Source organism: Pholis gunnellus, assembly GCF_910591455.1.
Source record: "Pholis gunnellus genome assembly, chromosome: 10".
Taxonomy (NCBI): domain Eukaryota; kingdom Metazoa; phylum Chordata; class Actinopteri; order Perciformes; family Pholidae; genus Pholis; species Pholis gunnellus.
The window spans coordinates 13,382,352-13,400,115 of record NC_136537.1 but is presented as its reverse complement, the minus strand read 5'-3'; the positions used below and the strand labels follow the sequence as shown (position 1 = coordinate 13,400,115).

The 17,764-nt window shown below is 40.6% G+C and overlaps 1 protein-coding gene across 4 annotated transcripts in view; it reads right to left on the bottom strand.

The window, feature by feature from the left end:
* Positions 1–5,988: 5,988 nt before the first annotated feature.
* The window catches only part of LOC306701784 (protocadherin alpha-C2-like), a gene marked incomplete at its 5' end in the record, with an annotated part of 179,980 nt that continues 168,204 nt past the window's right edge, over positions 5,989–17,764 (bottom strand). For all 4 annotated transcript variants that reach the window (XM_079167196.1, XM_079167195.1, XM_079167194.1 and 1 more), the window contains one exon: positions 5,989–9,121. In XM_079167196.1, the coding sequence (XP_079023322.1) occupies positions 8,814–9,121 (308 nt within the window). In that variant the 3' untranslated portion in view covers positions 5,989–8,813. The remainder of the gene's footprint in view (positions 9,122–17,764) is intronic.

The window sequence follows — 17,764 nt, the reverse complement described above, 5'->3', positions numbered from 1 at the left end:
GGGATTCGAACTCATATCATTGAGTGGAAAAATAATTGGCATGCGGAGGCAGTGTTATTACGCCACGATAGGCAGGACGTATGGATTAGAGGCATACATAGAAATCTAAAACACAGTCAGCAGTCGCTCCTAAGAGCAGAGGAACCAGATCAACTTGAATGAGAAGGTTTGACACTGTATTGCAAAACTAAACAATGCGGCATTCACGAGGACAGCTACGTGTTCTCTTCTCGTTTTTAACAGCTGCCGTAGCTAGGACAACAACAGACGCATTCGGCTGGAGGTCACCAGTTAACAGGGTCCCTGGTTGAACCGTAACACCGTGTTGTTAACGTTAACTTGATGAAGAAGTTAACTTATCGAGTAATAGTGAAGTTAAATTCGCTGCTGCTGAAGTCCTGAACTACTGAGAAGGGATTTTCTATTAGTTTCGGTTAAAGTGCTGGTGTTCCACTCTTACAATTAAACGACAATTGGAAGGGAAAAAGAGGAGGAGGCAAACGGAGTCAGCGAGAGCTTCGTTCATTTAAGGGGACTCTTTAGTGTAACGGACCGGAACTAATTACTTCCGCTATCCGGAAACACTAATTTTAATATTTAAATAGTAATTTAAATATTCACTTTACCAAGTAGGCCTACCACGTTTAAATCAACCACTTACATTGCCACACCTGTTCAGGATTTACAAATATGTAACATTATGTAACATTATATATCCATATATATTGTTAACAAAAAAAACAAAAGTGGAAAGTTTATTAAAGAAACAACAGAAACAAAGACATCAGCATTTGGAATGACATATTTGTTGACAGCCAACATGATGTACAATGTGTTTCAGTTTACATCGGATTAAATCAAAATTAAATTAAATTTTCAGGAAGATGATGTTTCTGTTAGTAAACTTTTCGCTCAGTCTCTCGACATGAAGTACTTTCCCCAGATACCTGAGCCACTGCTGGAATAGAGGCCTATAGCCTCTGACTTCCACTGCTGTAGGGTTAGGTTAGGCCAGGGGTGGGCAACCCACGGCTCCGGAGCAGGATGCGGCTCTTTAGCCCCTCTGTTGCGGATCCCTGAGTCCTCCGTCCACACGGCGTTTAAGCATCGTTTTCGAGATGATATCCGTCCAAACTTAAACGCCTGAAAACGAATATCACAAGACTATTCACGTACACTGGGCATGCAGTGGGTGCCGGTCCTACTGGTTTTCAAACCTACTGGTTTACCTTCCGTGCATGTGTTGTGTTTGGTAACAGCAGCAGCTGTTTTCTGCCTCTGTTGCCAGATTCGTCACACATTCACAAACATATTGCTGGAGATCTAAAAGCCCCATCTCATATATATTGCGAGGATTACGATTGTATAAGTGTAGCACTACACCCTATCTGTTTTACAATGCCAATGAATAGTTTTGTCTCTTTCGTGTGTTAAATGTATCTTTATGTGGACAAGACAAGTTTACTCACTTTCTGATTGTATTCAATAAAACCAATGAAACATTAGATAATCACTCAGTTTTAATGCAATGTATGACACACTTACCTCATTACTACCTAGAGATTGGTAGGGCAGTCCTTCCACTGGTGACCTTGGTCTCTGAACCCTTTAGCTTTCTGTCCATATGGCTGGGACCTTGGGTAACATGGCTGGCATTTTCCTGGCCTTCCCCCATTTTGAATGTAGGGCTAATGAGAATGCAATGCACCTTTATTTTAACCACACCCCCATTACAGTGCCTAATCCCAAAACACACCCTTACATCAGTGCTTTACCCCAACCCCACTTTTCTATCCCATGGGACTAGCAGCTCATTGAAACAGGACTTGTTTATAAAGCTAAGGGTTGAATCTGTAAAAGAAATATATGAAGTTCTGATCATTGTTTTATTCCCCCTTACATCTTTTAAATATGTTATCATGTTTCATTTAGTGTTATCTTTGGAGGAGTGTTGTATTGAATTCTATACTAATATTACATTAATAGTTAACTTAAATGACACACAATCAATACTATTGTCAAGATTCACAGACAATTTGCATATCAGCTGAATGACCCAGTTTAATATTCAATGGGTTACATCTTGGAATATGGTTTGATGGGTAGTTTAAGCTTTGAGTTGTAGAAAAGAGATGGTTGAGAAGTTTTCTTCTTAATTCTGGATTATGAGGATTGCATTCATCAACATGCTGCTGTTTGCACACAGGCACAGAGGGATTAGTTTATCATCCATTATTGAGGATCATTTCAGAATTGTTTGTTTGATACTGTTAGTTAACCTGAGCTAAATGGCATTTAGTAAATTCATGAGTATAGTTACAGACAAAGCTGGTGAAGATTATAATTGTCATACTTAACTTTTCTGATCTCAAACTCTGGCACATATATTTCAATGACTGGAGGCCACCTAAGGAACTCTATTCCAGAACCAGGTTTTTACAGTATGAGCAAGCATCAACCTTGCTTAAGGTGATAGCCCAATTTGAAAGGAGGCAAACTCAATATGTGTATTTCCAATATGGATGTGATTGTCTATCTAATTTAGTAAAAGTGCTGTACGTTTTTACACCAACAGTGCAAGATTACAAACTTTGTGTTTATTGTCATCCAATGTTGCAATCCTTTTATTTTCATATTTTTGGGGTTATTGAATGATTACAGTATGTAGAAAATAATCATCTGTATTAACCATGAATGAAAAGGTAATCTCTTGGCAAATTAAATTGATTTGAAAGCAGATGTGAACAGAAATTAATCAATATTCCAGCCACACAAACTAATGATATTAAGAATTAGAATTCCACAATTAATTCTTAAAAAAAACATCAAAATATTAAAAAAGGCAAGTGGCTATATGTGCTGTGATACTTCATCCAGGAGATGGCGCCTTTTGCTTATCACTCCCGCAGATAGAACAGGTGCAGCAGATCAACATGAATGGAAAAGGCAAAGTGCTGCCATCACGTAGTATTTTCAGAGAGTACGGTTTTATAACATGGACCTCAGTCTCAACAGTTTCTGGTAATCTGACATTGTAAATCCACAAACATCTGCGATATATTTAACTAACTGAAAATGATGGAGCGTCTCAAGCAGTGGCCTAAGGGATAAGTCCCACACGTAGTGCATCATGGCACATACATCTCGACACACAATTCTGTCACACTCTCAGACGCTTCGTGCAGCCATTGACATAGCCTATCAAATGACCTCTACATTGTGATCGCAACATGTTTTCATGTCTTAGGCTACTGCGGGCAGAGATTATTAAGGTGGAGATGAATTATTGTTTAACCTGATAAAAGGTACATTTTTTTAATAGATAGATTGTTATTCATCAAAAGTATTTTCATTTGGTAACGCTTTACATTTAGGTACACACAGTCACCATTGACTATTAGTGACCTATTGGCTCTTTTGTAGTCATTGTTTAGCACTTATCAATGCCTTATTATGCATGGCCATATTCTATACTACTAGGCCACTAACTAAGAATTTTCCCTCAATGACCTCCTAATTACTGCTTATTGGCATTGTTAGTATGGAGGTTGTTTTTAATTTCAATGGGCTTTGATCAGTATGGGCTTTGTAAGATAATAAGTGTACCATAAGTGTTCCTCCCACCATTAACACTTGTAGTTTTAGTGTTTTATTACATAACAAAAGATAGGAATTGTTCAAATGGAAACAAGTGAGGCTGCGGCTGCAGAAAAAGTTTATACTTTAAATATATAAATATATATATATATATGCTTTTTCATTTGTATTTTGGCAACCCGTAGACCAATTAAGATCATTTGCATTTATCAAGGCAGGCTGAAACTAATTTACTAAATTCTCAACTTACTGTCCCTGTTTCATTAACTAAATTTGCATTCTCTCTCTCTCTCTCTCTCTCTCTCTCTCTCTCTCTCTCTCTCTCTCTCTCTCTCTCTCTCTCTCTCTCTCACACACACACACTCACACACACTGTGGGTCTCAGTGTAATGTGTAGTGCTGTTATAGCCACAGGCCAAAATTATTGTGCACATTAATCTCTCCATCTCCATCCTGGCTGCTTCCAAGTCACTCCATTTGCTTTCCTCAGCAGGATGATGGTTATGCTGAGTCACTGCAGCTGGCAACATCACCAGCCAACACACCCAGTAAGACAAACACATGCACACTTCAGCTCCAGTGTATCTTGAATGTTTTGTTTCATGGTGTGTAGATCCTCTTCACATTATTTGACCATTTAAGTTATTTATATTTCCCTATTTGGCCTTCCTTTCTTAGTTTGTTCAGTCCACATTACATAGTTGAAGATAGACTCATGCACTGCACAATACAATGTAGTGTATGTTTATGTTGTGTTTAAACTGGTTTACATCTGTGTCTGTGCACTGCACGTCTTAGGAAGAGCGTGAGCACAGTGGCTCACTGATCTGCTTGCATGGCTTTATTCACTCTGCCATAATATATATCTATATTCATTAGCCAGAGATTCACCGCTCTGCAGACCAAACACTGCAGGCTACTTTCCTGCACACTGAGTCAATTTCCTTGTTTATCATTTTGTTTGTACGACTGAAATGAACCAAAATTCAGAGAGACCGGAGCACATTGTGTGAATGCTCATGGGAATATGTACCAGTATGCATTTTAAATGTGTGGGTGTTAGTTGTTTTTATTAAAAGTGTTGTTCTTTGGTAAAACGCCATCAAGGAGTCACAGACACTGTTTGTGGTATTGCATCATCATAATATCAGACTCTGTGCCTTCTGTGGTATATGAAAGAACAGATCCACACACACACACACACACCCCATCATGAGACCCCATCCTGAGCAACCCACCATTTCAACCCTTCTCTGTTTGCTAAATATATAAGGCTGTTGCCATAGAGACTATTCCCTAAATAGCTGTAACCATAGAAACAATTTTGTCTGTCTCCTGGAGAGAATGAAATAAAGATTGGGGTGTAGCATTTTCAAAAGCATAATTTCAACATGAACTCTTGAACCTCTCATCTCCCTTCTGTAGAGGCAAGATAAAAGCCAAATCTGGAGAGAGGGAGACTTGTTATATATTTCAAGAGCTTTAGCTTAAAGACACTGGAATTAAGTCTGAATGTTTGTTTTTTCCAGATAAACAAAACAACTGAATAGGATGTGTTGTAGAGCTCTAAATGACCCTTTAGGAAACCATTGAGCTGGCTGCCTAGATGACTGGATAAAAGTATTGATTATCTATGCTGCATTTTATCTAGGCCAGCATGAGTGATGTCTCTGTATTGTGATTTTTTTTCCTACAAACTCACCCACTGGGATACAATAAATCTACTTAGCCACTCTATTAAATTAAAAAATGTGTCTGGAAGCTTCTTTTCACAGGGGACTCTTTGGACCATCTGTGCCCATGGCTTTCAACAAGGGCAGGTCATTCTGCCTGTGTCCTGCTCTGAGTGCTTGCCAGCGCAAATAAAGAAGTGGGATGTGAACATGTGGCATAGAGGAGAGCAGCCTGTAGATAGTTTGACAGTCCTGCCCTCACTGATTTTAAGAGATGTACTCTTTCTTCTCTTAGGGATTCATTCGTTCCCACTCTGTTACATTGACCCTTTTCTTAAATCTCTCCTGAGGTAAAAGCCTCGACTGTAAAACAAGTACAAGTCTGCTCCTGAATTATAATTAAGGTTTCCATTACACAAGGCTATATTTTAATTAAAAACCTGCTTATTCATTACACAGTATTTATCAAATTAAAGATGAACTGTGTACTCAAAAAACTTACCATTTCAATAAAAACCTAAAGAAAGCTATTCCCTAAATTCAATCCCATTCTGTATGTCTACTCTTCAGCAGCCAATTAATTGAATTGCGATAAATTTGTTCAAATGACAGACAGAGAGAAAGAAAAAGGTCAAGGCACACACACACACACACACACACAAATGCCCCCAAGACAATATATTCAAATTTATTTTAAGAAAGAAAACTTTATTCGTGATTTATAAACAAAACACATTACCACTGTATCCATTTAGGTAAAATAAAAAAATCAAAGAATAGATGAAATAAATGAAATTCACTACTTCACTGTCACAGTTGATGAGCGGGTCTACAAAAAAAGGGTTTTACAACAGATCTGGGCTAGTCCATTTAGGACAGCACATTGCCACCATAGTTCACCACCATACATTGGGAAAGAATGACAGCATGAACGCTCACTAAACACAAGCATACACTACATTTATCTTTTTATACACTGGAATATTTTTTTTGTTATTTTTCTTTTTTTTTTAAGAGTGAAAGGGAAGTGATAGCTCATCATAGGATCATACATATTTCAGTTACAATATTACAGTGTTAGTAAGATCGTCATGTCAAAGCTGGACACAGAGTGATTTTTTTTTCTTTTTTTTCTTGCTTTGTTTGTTTTCAAAAACAAAAATCATGGTTGGTAAAAGAAAAATTATAAACTTGCGGTGAAAGGTATCACACTATAGCATTTACAAATATCTAAAGAGGTTTAGTGGATGCCATACAACATCTGTGGAGCGTGAAGATTGTAGTACATAGATGTTGGGCAGAGACAGAAGTTCATACAAATATCTCCTGTGCAAGTAATGAAGAAAAATGATGATACAAAAGAATAAAATCATAGCCATCTATCTATTTATATATATATTTCTCTATATAGTATGTGTTTCCTTAGAGCAGTACATGCAGCAGCCACTTAATGGAGTGACGTCATACTGAGCCTCAAAACTTTGGGGACGTGGCAACAAGTTACAGGCAGGGGAGGGGAACCAACAGAAGCAGGCCTTGAGGCATGAGTGTGCCCCTTCTTCAAAACCTCCTGAGAGAGGATTGGTGGGATATAGCTGTGGGATGGGAATCCCTAGATGCCCGTATATTAAGCAGGTTTCAATTACTAATGCAGAGACAATCTATGAAAAGCCTACGCTACATTTACAGCGTAGATAAAAGCTAATATGTGACTCAACGATCCTAAACAATCAATTTGGAGAACAACTTTCTTCTCTTGTACATGGAGATGGAGGGCCAGCCCACGGCGCCTATCTCCTCACTTTATCCCGGGCCTCCACTGCTGTAATCGGCTTCATCCCACCTGGTCCCCTCTCATCAGTGGCTACGCGCAGGAAATGAACAGCGTACGCTAGTATTCGCAAGTTAAAAGCACTGAACCGTTGTGCACTTCGAGAGACATCTGATAAGAGTTCAGGTCGTAGACCCCCGACTGGGCTTACCCAGGCCTCATCCACATTACTCCATGCTGTTCTCAGCACACCACAATGTTCAGAGCAGGCCACTCCCAGGATCGATCCTGAGCAGGGGGTCAGAGCAGGGGTTAGGGGCAGTGTCTGAGGGTAAATGGGGGTGGGCACGACACTCAAAAAAACAGTTAAAGCGTTGAGGAAGAAAAGAAAAAAATGCAGGAGTATGTAACAGGGAATCTCTTTAGAGAATAAATGAACAACAGAACCAGTTCACAAACTTTTTACATGAAGAGGCAGTCAGTAGGATGGGTGATCCAGGGAAAAAGGCAGTTGGGGGAGGAGAGGACGGCTCGTGGCAGCTTGGGGCAAATGCAAGCAAGTGAGCAGTTGTAAACTCAAGGAATCAGGTAAGGACTGGTTGCTACCAAACATTCAAAGCAGAAAGCATTAGGCTTTTGCTGCGGCAGGGGGAGAAGAGACGGTGTCATCAAAATCTCAAGACTCTCCTTATATTCTGTAAGGTTTCATCAGAGTCCACTGACTGAAAGCGGAGTCACGAGCCAGCGCAGCTGGACTCTCCCCTCGGCGATCCTCAGGAGAACATGAGGTATCCTCCCATCTCTCCGGTGCTCTCTGCATTCCTCAGTTGGGGTTCTGGCAGGAGATGAAGCTCTGTGTCCTTCAAATGCAGTGAGCAAATACAGAGTGGTTGCAAAGGATGCTGCTTCCATCCTGAGAGAGTTGATGTACACATGCGCGCCACATAGGTGACGGTGCAGGACAAAACGCTTGCAGTGTCTAGTTTTAAGCACATTTCTTTGATGTCAGTTGATTTTCTCTCCTCTTTTTTTTTTCTCACCCTCTCTCTAGGTCTCAAGTGCGCTCCATGTCTATTTAGTCATGGTAAGTATGTGTATTTGTGTTTGCATGTTTGAATGTGTGAGCATGCGTATGTGTGCATGTGGTTTCATTGAGATCTTAGGAAACACTGTTGGTAATTATCAGAGGAATCTGCAGCAGTGTCATGTAAGCCTTAGTTTCAGTGACTCCCGTGCTATTTACAAGTAGTATGTGTCCAGCTCCAGATGGCATGCATCTGTCTCAATCTTCTTTGTCGTCGTTCTTCTTTTCCTTGGCTGGCACCGAGCTTTTTGTTGTTCTTGTACAAAGTATTTTGTCTTCTCTCAGAGAGAACGGTTTACACATCAGTTGGGGAGGGGGTAAGACAGAGGTGCCAACGTGCCCAGTGGGTTAAAAGAGAAAAATATTCAAGACTAGGGCAAAGAGTGGTCATTTTTTACTGGGAAAGTTGAGTTGACTCAGGGTGTATAGGCACATAGGGGCGTGGAGCAAAATCAATAATTTTATTGTTTATCAAGGCAAGATCAACAATTTACCTCAGTAACGGACTGAAGGTAAAATAAATCTTGGTAAGGCCAGGTTTTTCAAAATATTATCAGTGAAAAAGGGTAATAAAATGAAATTGGAAAATATGAAATAGTTTTCACATTTTCTTTTTGCCCAGTGGACTTTGGTTGGTACCTCTGTTTTAACAACGCCCTTTTCTTTGCCGTTTCCTCTTTCTGCTCCTCTACTCATCTCCATCATCCTTCCCCTTATCCTTCTTGTCTTTCTTCTCCTTCTTCTTCTTCTTCTTCTTCTTGGCCTCCTCTTTCTTTCCAAAGGTGATGAAATCGCTCTTGTCGTCCTCTCCTCCCTGGTTCTGTCTGATGGATATTATGGCGGGTGAGCCGGGGATGATGAAGGCTTCTGGGGGAACATCGCCAGGTTTCAGGTGTTGTGGGGGTGCACCAGGCCCACCGGCGCCATAGCGAAAGTGCCAGCTGTTGCTGTCTACTCCAGCACCCATTGGGGGGGACACCTCTCCTCCTTCAGCATCTGAAAGAGATGGATGATGGGTTATTATTTGCTATCTACTTGCTTCAAACAGATGAGGTTATGTTACAATATTATGTCATCAATGGACTGATTTTGATGGACTCATACTCTCAGAATTGTAATGTAAAGAATTCTTTAGACACAGAGGGAAGATTTACTTAGCCTTTTGCACTTTTGGTTATTTATGAAACACACCAGTTAAGAAGGACAATTTGCCAGTCATCTTACGTACAAGTTGTGTTTGTCCTTCATGCATGCACATTTAGGAGATGATATAATGGATTTACAAACCTTTGCCTGATTTACAGTTTCAGTTTTTTGTGGAAATGTATCCGTCTCTAAGAAGCAAATATAAGAAGGTGGAAGTGGTAGTTGTAAGTTCTAATAAGAAACATGTATAGATATTTAATTCACTTATATATTAATGGCTATAGTGATCTCACATCTTTCTAAAACCATGATATTCATTAAAAAACAAATTTGGTACAGGTTTCTATAGAATTTAGGATGGCTGAATATGAAGTTCAACATGTAGTTTGCTGAGCAGGTACTGCACCAAACGGACACATTCGTAGGATGACAGGAACATAGTGGTAGCTTTTTTTTGTCTATATGCAGGCTTTCCTACTGTGCATGATTTTATGTCCTTCCATTTCTTTTTGATTTCATTAGATGTATATTTAATGTCTCTTTGGAATTAGCTCCACAAGCCTTTCTATAAATAAATATTATTCATAGTCTGTAAATATCACCACATTTTGTATTTCTTCTCAGATAAATCCCTGCACTGAACTGCATCTTTTGAGCTCACATAATGTGAGTCCCCTGCACTTTTATATACATAAATCAGGCCTACTGTGTCAAAACTTTGGCTGCAAGAAGAGTTTACTGATATCCCCTGCAGCCACTGTAAAATTCGAATTGGTCAATAAGTGGCATTCCTTGAGGGAACAGCCATGACATGCTACAAAAGGTTGGAGGTGATGTAACTTAATGGGAGGTTTACAAGAAGAAACTGCTAAGTGGGCAATGAATCAAAGGCTCCCTCCTGGCCAAAGCTAACATCTGTGCACTATTTGATGAAACATTAAGCCCTTCATCATCATGTTATGGCTGAGGAAGGTAATACGGTATATTAGCGGAATTTAACTGAAATCTTTTGCAAGAAAAGCAACAAAAGTGGGCACAAAGCGGCAGGTTTAACTGTATTTAACTGTAGCAACCAATCTGACCATGCATCAAGGAAAGATGACTCCCTTACTTCATTGTATGGGTGTGTATCATTATATGAATGTCTAAATGCAGTATATAACATATGCACAGTCTACCAGCAGAAGACCCAATCACTTTGGTTATTTCCTCATAGCAATGACCTACTTGCCACATATTCCTTTTATTTCTATGACTCCTATTCTGAGATTCTTTCCAAAGGGGAGATTAACTGAGGAGGGCTCCATCCAACCAGAAGGAACAGTGTCTGGAAGAAGCCTGACCTCATACAGTAGCCAGGGCAGAGAATACCATCCTCCCAGGCAGCCTCAAAATATACACTATATGTTTGGTTTCAGTTTTCTTCGTGCTGCATCTCTTACACAAAATGAACTGTCATCCTAAATAAAGTTGGAAATAGTGAATGCAAACTAGTTCTGACAAAACTATGAATGTACTCTCCGGGTATAAGCGTAAATGTATTCAGTAATGATGATCTGGTTGGTACAAGAGATGGTGGTTAATTCTCCATTACATCTTTGAGACAAAACAAGAGCCACATATGCAGTTAGTGTGTCAGCCCTATGTAATGGCCCATTGGCATTACTAAGCTTTAATTCAAGAGTCGATTCCTGTTTCATTCATATTTTGTTTCTTACTTGTTTTACTTTCCACATTTGACCCGTTTCAATTACAAGCTCTCAGTGAGATCTGCTCACAGTGAAGGATTCATGGAGTAAATGGCAAACATGACGTCTCTTGCTTGGCATACAATCCAATCAGTCATAGACACACGCACTGCTGCAAAGCTCCTTCTTCTGCAGGGAAATTATCCAAGTCAAGGCAGAAAATGGCTAAAATAAATGTCTGTGATTCTAAACATACACAGATTCAGTCTGAAGATGATAAGTTGATTAACAAATCACACTGCATTTTAATAGCTTTGGGTTTTTGACTGTTGGTTGGGAAAAAATAAATTAATTTTAAGATGTTACATTGTCCTTAGAAAAGTGATGAATACTTTTTACAATTTTCTTACATTTTATAGCCCAAGCTATTGAATGATAAATTGAGAAAATAATTGGCAGGTTGTTCAGTAATGAAAATAGTTCTTAATTGCGGCCCCTTTTTTGTTTTGTCTTTTTCAACTTCATATTTAATTCCAGGTATAATCAGACTGGGACCCCCGTACAATAATTACTTGGGTTATGCATTTGAATTGTTCCCCATTACAATCCCCCAAAAAGCTATCATTCACCGACTGCGACAACACAGCTGGAAGAGCAGCAGAGAGAAGACTGAATTTGACAAAGAGACTGAGAGGATTAGGACAGGACAGGCTAGATCCAGTCACTGCTTCCTCCACATGTAGACACAGAGACAGCTACAGTCATATTCATTTACAAGGCGAGAGTCTTCCCCCAGATGATAAGTCCTCATCTGACTGCCCAAGAGGAAACATGACCCTGATTCTAAAATCCTAAAAGAAAGGTAGAAACAGAAGGAAAGGAGCACAAAAAAAAAAATACTCGATAAAAATGCAGAACACTGGGCAGCTGGCAACGCTTTGCTCTAAAGTGTCCACTCTCTTGTCTCAAAGAAATGACCTGTCTAACTCAATGAGGGGAGTTGATGAGACACCAGTGCCCCCATGCAAAATTACATTCACAAACAAAGCAACACCCTGGAGAGTGATGAGTCATGCTGAGGGTAGACAGATGGAAAAGGGTAAGGCCATGCAGGGCAGGACATGCTAACTCTCTTGAAAGGGTCAATGTCTTATGCTAGATTAAAAAAAAAAGACAAAGCATGGGACACACTGTTGTCTGGCTGTGTTAAAGTGGTGCAACGTAAAAGGTCATAATAGCCTTTGCTGCTTTGGGAGTTTCTTTTTGTTCTTTTTTACCAAACTTTTCTTAAATGTGTCATTTTGATACTACAGACAACATTGACAATATGAGATTTGACCTGTGATGCCAGCTGTGCATCCAATCCCTCGATGTCGAACCCCTTTTATCGGTCTTCTCACACTGTTCTCTCTTCCCTGTGTCTCTTCCTTCACGATGGTAACAGACTCATCTCGCCCAACTCTCCACACAGCCATTGCTTCAATCTGATTTGTCGATGGCTGTTGCAGAGCAAAACTTCCTCTCTTCACTCCACTCTGTTCCTCTTGCACAGCCTCCCTCCTTTTTTTTCCCTTGCCATCCTCTCTCTCTATCCTCTCCCCTGACCTTTCTACTAATCTTGTGTGAAAACTCAGCCAGCCAACACCCGTCCCTCACAGTTATTGACACGTCTTAATCATGCCAATCAGTGCTTATGGTAACATTAATGTGATTGGGTATTAAACAGCTTGTCCATCAATGATAACTACCAGGCACATTAGAGAGGAGGATGGGTTATTTGTTTCCTATTTGCCTGAGCTCAATTCATTTCTTCAATGTATCTTCAACTAGCAGAATTTTAAACCCACTGTATTTGAAATACTAGAGTGATACAAGTCACTGAAATCAATAATGTTGCATCTTCCCCTGAGTTTGATCTCTGGAGTCTTCAACCCTGAATCTCTGCGTGTGAATGTCCCATCGCTCCCCTGTTGCCGCCCAGGGTTTTCACAGCCACTTAAATCACCAAAGCTCCATTTTGCCACGTCTACTTTATTCATCCCCTTGTCTCGCCCTACCATCGTCCAGTTTGGCAGAAGCGCAGTGGAGCGCAGTGCAGCGTTACATAACTAGCTGAGGAGGAGGAGGAGGAAGAAGAAGAGGGGCCAGGGAGTGCAGGGATGCAGATATGAAACATGATGCTCACCACCAAAACGGAGGGTGGGAGGAGGAAAAAAAGGATGAAAAGATCCTGAAGGTGTGATTTGTTTTTCTTCTTTCTCTCTTATACTGCAGTGGTAAAGAAATATGTGATTGTCATGATAGCAAACAGTTAGTGGGACCACACCCTTCCTCAAGATAAACACTGTGTTTGTTAGAGCGCTGAGCAGTGTGTGCTCATTGTGATAGAAACAAAATGTGATGTTGCTGTCTATTCAAAACCTAATTATTATTCATGTGCCTGTGTTTTCACTGCTATGCCTTGTTGGTGATAGAAGAATACATTGTGTGTCTGCATAAATTACCATATATTCCACAATCTGCTAACAGTAAATGGAATGAAGAAAGATAACTGTAGTGGGTAATAATACAATAATGATGGCTGGTTGTGGGCTTTTAAGAGCAATTATTCCTCTGCATATGCATATTGGAGTATACAATTGTGTGTCTGTGTATGTGTATGTGTGTCTCTTTGGGTTTAATGCCCCGGCAAGCACCTTGCTGTCTGCTCCCAGCTGGATCATGTTGCAGATGGTGGACACAAGCATCCCAAGTGACAGGGCTTAACACAATAAAAATAACACTGAATGTAGTTCTATGTGTGGGAGTTTGAGTTGTTATCGGTGTATCTGTGTATGCTTATTGTATGCCAGTATGTGTAGGTGCTATGTAAAAAAAAATGGCAAAGGAGACATTGATTTATTCTCCAAAGAGAAAGAGATGGAGCGAGCTGGCAAGATACATAAAGACTTGGAGAAAGCAGGATAGGAACAAAAAACAAATAACTGAAGTCGAGAAATGGAAACAGATGGGGCGGAGGGATTTAGAACATGTGAAAAGTCCCTGACAGCTTCTCGACTGTTTTACCTTGCCTTTCTGATTGTGCCAAAAATATTTTCATATCAAATTCACTTCAACTAAAAGACTGCATCTCTAAAGTAAGATATATATAGCCTTGAATTGAATAAACAGTCTATGTCTATCTCTTCTTTGCCTACCTCCTTGTGTCCTTTTATCCACTACAGAAATATCATACAACGTACTCGCACCTACCCTTCCTCACGACACTGACACAATTGCATTGACTGTAAATGCATGAGGTCATGGTCCTAGATGCTAATTATCAAATCACAATATGGTCAAGGCCTGAGGCATTGAGGTAGCAAAATGAAGCATAAATCTTCAGTAGAGTGTCCTCTTGTCCACCTTTTTCTCTTGGCATTTTGCCTCCACCCTTTAGTCTATTTTTGCCTTGGCAAATGCTTGCTGCAGTTGATTACCGTTAACTCGCATCAAATCTGTCTTTCTCTGTGTATACATTCCAGTGTGTTTGTGTGTGTGCGCGATCTGGGGTGATGCAGAAAACAGTATAGACCTGCATCCACCTCTGCAGCACACCACCGCCCAAGTGAATGTAGGTCACTCTCCTTCTGTTACTCACTCCTCTGCTCTCTCCTTCCCTTTACACCTCTTACCGCCAACTCTCACCTTCCAAACACATCCATCCCTCCTTTAATTCTATCACCTCATCCCACCTGTTCTAGCTTGTGCTCATTGCATTTCAGCCAAAGCCTCCCTTTGTCTTGTCCTTCACCTGATGCCAGTCTGTGTTTTTTCTTTCCCCCTTCCCCCCCCCTGGTTCAGCACCTTTTGTCCCACACCATATGTTTGCACTCCCCTCTATATAAACAGCCCCCCCCCCCTCCTTCTTCTTCTCTCCTGCCAGTATAAGGGGCCATGAATGGTTGCCTTGGAAACTACGTCCTCCAGTGAAGCAGTATTGGTAGGAGTCATGGTGACAGCGCTTGTGCTGATGGAGAATAATGCTGCAAGCTCTCTCTCCTCCTCCTTCCTCGATGTGTTTAGTCTAACCACTCTCCCCTAGCAACAGCAGCCTCACGCCGCTTCCTCTCTTTCCTTTGCAGACCTCGCTACAGTCAATCACTCTGATTTAGTCATTGTCACTCCCTCCCAAACTGTTTGTGTTCATCGTCTCTCTCTACCTTCCTCTCCACCGTATCCTTTATTGCTTAATCCCTTGTTTCTTTTTCAATCCCTAATGCAATACTGCACAGTTCTCTCTGAATACCTGTGTGCCTTGGGTTAGCTGTGACGAGGAAGACATAGAGGGAGTGAGAAACAGATAGGGAGAGAGAGTCAGACAGCAAGCAGAACCCTGATTTCATTAATGTGCGTCTGTTAATCTGGGCGTGGGCTGCGCCCCATCTGTCACAGCAGGAGCAGCACACAAAGCAGGCAGCCAAAACACACTCGGAAACAGAGCCGAGCGAGCACACATGCACGTTCACACGGAAACACTAAACAAGATGCAAACGACACAGACACACAAATCCACACGCTCTGAATCTAAGGGATAGAAACAGGGGCGTTGTCGGATGTACCTCCGTGTCTCACATCGAAGCAAAAAATAGACTGTGAGGTAAAACATCACCATGTTGGCACAGCACCCAGACTGAAACAATTCCCTCAACAAACCCAACTCCCATATACTCCTGCTCTCCACCTTCAGGACCTCAGTCTGCCTCGCAAGCATGATGATTTAGTTATAAATAGCACAGACTGTGACTCATAGTGATGTGACAGGCCACATTGAATCAATATCTCCATTTCTCTCATTTCTGAGACATGATCAACAAAACCATGTTCAAAGTCAGAACACAAATCTTTCCTAATCTTGTCCTCCATTCAGGGAGCTTTAGAAATACACGCTTTTCATATCATCCAACACTCTTAACCCAGAATTATCCTTAATCCAACCCTACAATTTGACCTGAAGCTAATAAAGCCCCCAGCTAATATTTCCATTCTTAGCATGCCTAACTATGAGATAAAGAAGGGACAGTTAGCCCTTAGGCAAAGCAAGATTAGCGTGTGCACAATGTGTTGTTCTTAAATTGCCACAATTAGACCACCTTAAATCCTCACCAGCTGATCTTATTACCACTGACCCACCCTGAAGACGTCACTACAGCCTGTTCGGTTCTCTCTCCCCATCTCTCATGTTTTGAAGTGCCTGCAGGCTGTAAGTCCTCAGCCACAGCAACAAATCAATGGCAGAGCGGAGGAGGCTGTGTGTGTGCTTGTGGATAGGAAGAGACAGTAGTTACTGTGTGGGTAGCTTGTCTGCCTGCCCAGCCCACCGCCTCCTGTCTATAAAAAACACCAGTCCAAGCCATCTCTACTTTCCTAATTAAAACAAATCACCTCTTTATCTAAACTTAATTACACTGCCATTCTCGCTCAAGTTTGCTCCTCCTTCATTTTTTCTCTACCAGGCCACTGTTTTCTCAGCTTCAATCTTAATCCTTTTTGACCCCACCTCCCTGTCATCACGAAGAAAGTCAAGAGTAGACAACTGAATTCTCCTGTACGCAGTGAATCTTTGGTCATAAATCTTGGTGAAGGGAAGGGAATATGGCATCGTATGCAATGACATTCACATTACAATGTCCGTGAAATGTCATCCAACATTGAGTATGCTGTCATTTAGAGTTTTCTTTTGCTCCAGTGTTGCTGTTCTTTCGATTCAGCTAACACTGTTTTCTAATAATATCCTTTGCAGTCCTTTGTTTGAGCCTTTGAGAGTTCTTTTTCACCCTGATAGAGAAAAGACGTTTTGTCTTTTATAAATAAAATGACTTCTGCTGCATGCTCTCCTGTCATCTTTAGTTCACATAGTAAAGAGGACAATGTACCAATCTTCATGAGGAAAGTGGAAACTGTACAAGTAAGTATGTTGTCGCCTTGCAATAATTCAGCATATCTGATAACAACAATGTGGCAAATGGTGTAAAATGTTAAATTTAGACTTCATGATTCTCAACAAGCTGAAATTGACACTTACATGTGCGTCACTTTCCTGCAGCTGCTTCACAGTAAAGGCACTGCCAACAATCACTATTCTGTTTTGAACAAAACTGTGAATTTGAATAATATTTGCAATTTCATTGGCTGTCTTGCAACTGCAATGTCTAACTGCTTGTTAAATTTAAGGCACAATTTAATTATATAATGCACAGATGCATCACTTTAAATGTCCATATTTTATATAACATTATGAAAGCTTACAAACATATTAAAATATTTAAAAATAATATGATTAGTTGCCCACATCACCGCCCCTAATCTTGGTCTTTGTGAGTGGGTGTGTGTGTGTGTGTAAAATACAGTCTCTCAGACACGTATAAAGAGACTTTTAAAGATCCATATTAAAAGGAGAGGAAATGTAACTGTTTTATTCTTCTTCTCTCATTTTCTTTCAATGTTTGTTCTCTGCGCCACAGAGGCTTATGCCTCTGTAAACATCTCGCTGATGATCCAACTCACTATTGGCTCTTGCTCGCCCTCTTTTTGTCTGAATTGTCTCCCTTCCTGAAACAGAGAGCAGAGATATCCATCTACGCCTACGTAGAATGTGTCATTTCCTCTCCTTGCAGCAGTGGGAAGTGGTAGGAGTGGGCCGGGGCGATCACATAGCTGATAATCCTGTATTCCTCCTTTTATTACTCTCTCGTGGTTCGATAAGCTCTTGAGGAATCTACAGTTTTTAGTATAAGATAGGCTTTGCTGGTTTTGTCTGAATATT